At 30.7% G+C, this 6,000-nt stretch overlaps 2 protein-coding genes across 9 annotated transcripts in view; one reads left to right on the top strand and one right to left on the bottom strand.

Annotated features, from left to right (window-relative positions):
- Positions 1-779: 779 nt before the first annotated feature.
- LOC119609023 (DNA-directed RNA polymerase III subunit RPC3) lies at positions 780-4,370 on the top strand. Its single transcript, XM_037963698.1, has 8 exons — positions 780-1,042; positions 1,107-1,234; positions 1,302-1,645; positions 1,755-1,909; positions 3,089-3,194; positions 3,253-3,602; positions 3,673-3,840; positions 3,903-4,370. Exons 1-8 carry the CDS (start codon positions 896-898, stop codon positions 4,068-4,070), a joined length of 1,566 nt encoding a protein of 521 aa, XP_037819626.1. The 5' UTR covers positions 780-895; the 3' UTR covers positions 4,071-4,370.
- The window catches only part of LOC119608974 (venom carboxylesterase-6), a 36,520-nt gene continuing 34,614 nt past the window's right edge, over positions 4,095-6,000 (bottom strand). For 2 of the 8 annotated variants that reach the window (XM_037963660.1, XM_037963637.1), the window contains exons 8-9: positions 5,010-5,290; positions 4,095-4,941 (exon numbers count right to left, since the gene is read on the bottom strand). In XM_037963660.1, the coding sequence (XP_037819588.1) occupies positions 4,749-4,941; positions 5,010-5,290 (474 nt within the window). In that variant the 3' untranslated portion in view covers positions 4,095-4,748. The remainder of the gene's footprint in view (positions 4,942-5,009; positions 5,291-6,000) is intronic. The other 6 variants (XM_037963667.1, XM_037963652.1, XM_037963676.1 and 3 more) reach the window with 4 other exon arrangements.

The raw sequence follows: 6,000 nt of genomic DNA, 5'->3' as shown, positions 1-6,000 counted from the left end.
TCTAGTATGACCCAAAAATCTTCGCTTTTTGAGTCCCCAAAGTTGGGCAGTTACAAAGTATATAAAGTATATAAATAAAAATTGTCTATTTGGTCAATTAAAAGAAGAATGTAGGATTTTAATAAAAAAAACAGGCCAACAAAATTTAAAAAAAGTCGAAACCCAGCGACAAAATTATACTTTTCTACCTCTTATCCATCACATCAGTATTTCCAGATTTCGTGTCATTTTTAAGACCATCTGTTAGCACAGTTTTAACAACAATTAAAAAACTATATATCCTACAAAATTATTTTTTAAATAAGATTTAAAATATTAAAGTCGAATCAGATATAGACAGTGTTAAATTTCGTTACAATATATCCAATAGTTTACACAATAATAGAAAACGTGGTAAATTAGAAAAACTTGGTGAATACAAAATTTACTCACCATGATTGCTGTTGTCAACTTTTTTAAAGTAATTGGATTTGCGACCCTATAAGTATGCTTCTTCTTTTTCATCCTAAAGTTATGGTGACGAACACTGTATTACCGTTAATTAATACTAAACTATATTTAGTACTATTTTGAGTACTGTATTACCAAAATCATACCATGAAAATTATTTCTTGTAATTACGACACATTATAAAGTCGATTATGCAGTGTATTCTATTTAAATAAATTTAAAAATGTACTGCAATTGGTAACTCTATAATAAATTCCCTTGGCTAAATTAGAAGTTGCCACTTTAACAGCTGTTTAGTATAATTTAGAACAAACATAATCTGGCTACTCTACAAAACCAGAGAACGTGCCAAAGTGTATTTATTTTTGAACGTGCACTTTTTGTTTATATTTTATTGTACATTTTCAAAACAAATCTATTAATTACAAACAAAATTAAGCAAAAAATGTCTATAGATTATGGTAATTTATGTTCAGTGATATTGAAACAATGTTTTGGTGAAACAGTGCAAATAGTGGGTGATTGTTTATTTGGTGCAAATGCCAGGACACTGAATAACCTGGTGAAAACTTCCAATTTAACTAGAAGAGAAGTAAACAACGAAAACAATATTAAAATAATTGATTAAAACTAAAACTAAATTTTTAATTTACAAGGTTTCAACAGCTTTGGGTATTTTGATAAAGTATCAGTTAATAAAATTTCAACCCAGTGAGTCAAATCCCTTTGTGGCCGAATATTCTTTGAAACGTGATGAAATTTTGTATATACTCAGATATTCCAGGTAATATATATTATTGTCATGTCTAAGTAATAAATATTTAGTTAAATATATGTATATCATATTTTAGATATGTTCATCTAATACAAACTAAATATGGTTCCGTTGGAGCTGCTATCGCTGAGGAACTGCTACATAGTGGATCTCAAACCGCTTCTAATGTCATTTTAAAATGTATTTCTAACAATGAGATCAATGAAAAGTTGGAAACCATACGTGATACATTTGTTACGATGATTAAGGACAACTATTTGATTAAACTGCCAATGTTAGTGCCGACTGAAGGTGAACCCGATCCAGTACCAAAGTTTAATATTGAACCTTATGACTTGTTCTTTCCACCGGATATTGATATACCAACATTATTGAAAATACAGTCCGGTGCTATACCGGCGACTCAAGCAAAAGATTCACGTAAGTTGTCGCTATTCTGAAAAATGTATCATTATAATGATACCTAATACCTATAGGCATTTAAAGTTTGGATTATTAGCTATTTTAAGAATATATTTCTTCATTTCAGACTTTTATTGGCAAATCAATTTTAGCCGTTTTCATCAAGACTTTCGTGATGCCATCATGATAGGAGCAATTGAACGAAAACTGGGAGCTAGTGCTGCAGAGTGTTTCCGATACATATTAAAACAAATGTATGAAAGAACTGATCCTTGGCAAAGAGTAAGTTTTTAGATTTATAAAACTATTCATGATCATAGATCGACCTTCTTTATCACAATATGAGTTATAAGCGAATTTCTTCCACTTTGAACTCATGCACTGGCTACCCGCTAATATTATGGCCATCAACTTGCCCTAAATTTTAACGGGTCTGAACATGTTTCTATCCTGGGTAATGCGACCTATATACCTAGTAACATTAACTAATGCTTTCCCATCCTCCTTCCTGATAAGAGCGTCACAGTATCGAAAACGAATGACTTATTTTATTTAGCAGATGTATGTAAGTCAGCAAGGGGTGTGGTAGATGGCTTCTACATTTCCTTATTTAATAAATGTATGAGCTTCAAGCAACAAGCCTACTATCAAATCTTTAACTGACTCATCCAGACTGGTTCGCGAATGTTGGTCGTCTTTTGGCGAGATGGCGAACAGCATGATGTTTGGACTGCTCATATTAAATGGGCATCCCTGACAACTTGCTCAACTTATAGACAGACCTGTCCACTCTATGATGGTAGAAAGTCTCACAGCTTGTTGAGGCTTTTAAGTGTTTGGCTACGTCTCCCTTACTGACGGGGTACTGTAAAATAGGTGCGCATGCTAGAAGACTTAACCTTCTATACAACGACTTCATGATAAGGATTGTTACCTTTGGTAATCCGACGTTGCATTCAGAACTGATGAAAATAGTATTTTATCTTTTGTTCGTGCCTCAGCCTAGTTTGACTCCACACTGAACATGGACATGTAATGTCTCATGGGTGGATCGAGACGTGATGTCGACTGCCTCATATCTACATAACCTTGCAGTGATCACATACGATTGGAAGGGTTATTAAAAATTCTAGATTTTTTAGTAAGAAAAATTATGACCACAGATCATGATCGGTTTTGGTCTAAAATATGAGTGATTGCAGGATCGTTACCCATTTTCGTATGTAGAAATTTTATTTAGTTAATAAGGATTTTGTTTTTATTAATTTTTTCATAGATTTTTTTCAAAATTATGAGTCCATTCACTATTAAATTCCTATTAAGGATTTTGGATTGTGTTTTTTTACGAAAAAATATATTTTTTGTTAGACATAAAACGAGATCTTTTTCGAGGCTTATTTATCTAAATATTAAGGAGATTTTAGCATGTTTAAATAAAATAATATATTTCTTATTTTTTAGCAATATTCGAATCCTTTTACTGTTGTTGAAGTCAAACAATATGCTGAGAAAAATTCCAGCAATTTGGATTTAGTTCGACATTTGGAACAATATGTGGCATCTATAGGTATAAAATCCTTTTTAAACATAACTTCTTAAATCACAATGTTAAATTTCTCTTTCAGCTGATGACTCCCTTGGTTTCATACGTAAAATAGGTGAAATGGGTGGTGGGCAATATGTGGTCGATATGTCATTGGCATTTGAAAACTTAGCGTTGGCATGCGTTGAAAATGTTATAACCGAAAGATTTGGTTCAAAGGCTTCACGGATATTTCGTGTAGTTCGTGTGAAAAAATATATTGAACAGGAAGATTTGCAAAAAGAAGCCATGATACCAGCCAAGGAAGCTAAATTATTATCATATAATCTATTTCAGGAGCAATTTTTGCAAATCAAAACTATACGTAAAGCAGGCGGTGGTGGTAGTGGTCCGGCAAAGGCGTTTTATTTATTTTATTTGAAACACAAACAGGTAAACTCAAATATTTTTAAACAATTTTTTGTGATACATTTTGGTATATTTCTTAATATATTTTCCATAGATCAGCAAAATGTTATTGGATATTTGTTATAAGGCTTTGTACAATGATATAACTCGTTCAAATTATGAGAAAAATGAGCATAAACGTTTAATAGAAAAATCTCAAAAATTAGACAGTATTGTGGCCACCATGAAAGAAAGAGGAGAATCGGAGGAATATATAGCAGAGGTAAGCAGTATGGAAATATTTCTATTATTTAAAATAAAATATTTATAATGTATTTTTTGTAGATACTTGAAACTTTAACACCACCAGAACGTGAAATACTCGATAAAGTTAAGACACGTATTAAAACTTTATCAAAAGCAGAACTAACATTAGACGATACTATATTTTTATTACAAATGTATCTCTATCACTCCTCACAACTGCCAACTTTAGCAAATGCTAAAAAGTAACTTACAACATAATTAATTTTGTTTAATTTTCAATTTTATTACATGTATAAAAAAAGGTTTATATTAAACAACAGATTATTTGGAAATAATTTAAACAAATATGTGGACATATGAGAAAAACAATTTGTAATATTTTGTATACATATTTTTTCTTTGACTATTTACAATGATTACAATAACAATAACTTATTAAATGCTTTTTTTATATTCAAAGAAGAACTTAAATAAAAAAATAACATATTATGTAAATATAAAAAATAATTATGTTAAAAACTAAAACTAAACTAAAATTATTTTGTGAAATGTTAAAAAACAAACACCCACTGTTAAATGTTTTATTATTTTGTTTTTCATAAAAAAATGGCAAATGATTTAGAAGAGAAAAGGAAATTTTTAGGGTAATTATTGGCTGAATTTAGTAACAAAAACTATTAAGAATTATAACAAATTGTTAATAATAGTTTTTTGTTGCTAAACAGTAAAATTGTTCTAAAAAGCGTTTGTTTTAAATATTTAGTGTGTGTATGTTTTTGTGAAAGTAGAATGTAATGATGGTGTTGTCGGTTTCATTTTTTTTATTCAAAATGTATTATGTTTAACAAAAATGTACTCAAGTTATGTGTATGTATTTATGGTTTTATGTACTATATGTATATTTATGTATATGGACTTTTTAAACTACATGGCATTACCATTGTAATGCTCATACATATAATCCCAAAATTGTTGCCGTTCAGTTTCCGGATTTGTTTTCATTTCAAGATTTGTTGTTATATCCATATAATTTAAATTTTGCATAACATCATTGGGATTTATAGGCTGCCAAGTGGTGGTAAGTAAATTATCCTCTATATGTGGTGGGGTGGGATTGCTAAAATATAAACAATATTTATTATAATCAGTTTTTATATAAAAAGTTGTAATTTTTTCTTATTTTACCCATATTTAGCGAAATTTGTCCACATTCGCACCATACGATTTTTGACTAGTACTTCCATGGATTTTGGATCCAGACTTAAATTAAAGAAACCAAATTTGAATAAATAACCCATTTCATCGCCGTGACATACACCCGGCCGTTGAAGGCCTAACATTCGTTTATATAATCCCAAAGCACCATCGAATGAAAAGCGATACATATAGACGGGAGCATTGCTATATTTTGCATGTTGTCTGGCTGTACGTCTAATACCTTGCAGGAACATTAAATCGGTAAGTAACTGAAAGAAATACGAAATTGAAATTATAGTAAAAAATTCATAAAAGGAAAAAAGTTTAGAAAATTCGTAAAGACAGCATTGGGAAGATTTTTATTGGCGAAACAGAATTATAAATTAATATTTATACCCTACACCATTATAGTGGGGAGGGTATTATGCGTTTGTGCTGATAAATATTGGTCATACATCAACCTTAAAGTATTTTAATCGGCTCAGAATCACTTTTTGAGTCGATTTAGCTATGTCCGTCTGTGTGTCCATGTAAACCTTGTGCGCACACTACAAGCCGCAATTTTCAAGATAATTAGATGAAATTTGGCACAACCTCTTCTTTTGACCCAAAGACGAAGCCTATTGAAAAAGTTAAAATCGGTTCATTATTTTGTATAGCCCCCATACATCCGTACCCCCCGAATAGATCTTTTGAGCTCATAAATATATTAAATGTTCTTGTATCACTCCAAAAATGGGCAAAACTTAGTTTTATATAAGTCTTAATGATTCTGCTGATTTTCTTAATGATCGGGCCTCATTTGTCACTATCCTATGATGGTAAAAGTTCTCTTATAAAAACTAATATCACGATGATATTCTGCATAAATAACTGATGTAGGCGTAGATCCCTCTACCAAAATTTATAAGGATAGGACCATATAACCCCCAACTGCCCCACATAACCCCTATTTTAGAAAAACCCCTTTTTTATCAAC

This window comes from Lucilia sericata, unplaced genomic scaffold (assembly GCF_015586225.1).
Source record: "Lucilia sericata isolate MDLA Ls3-8-SP2 unplaced genomic scaffold, ASM1558622v1 Contig000022F_arrow, whole genome shotgun sequence".
Lineage (NCBI taxonomy): Eukaryota > Metazoa > Arthropoda > Insecta > Diptera > Calliphoridae > Lucilia > Lucilia sericata.
This window is presented reverse-complemented; position numbering and strand designations above follow the sequence as displayed.

Excerpts from the sequence above, each read along its gene's own strand:
- LOC119609023 (XM_037963698.1), top strand. The coding sequence starts at position 896 with ATGTCTATAGATTATGGTAATTTATGTTCAGTGATATTGAAACAATGT. Across the intron at positions 1,910-3,088 it reads GAACTGATCCTTGGCAAAGA|CAATATTCGAATCCTTTTAC; the intron begins GTAAGTTTTTAG and ends CTTATTTTTTAG. Across the intron at positions 3,195-3,252 it reads ACAATATGTGGCATCTATAG|CTGATGACTCCCTTGGTTTC; the intron begins GTATAAAATCCT and ends TTTCTCTTTCAG.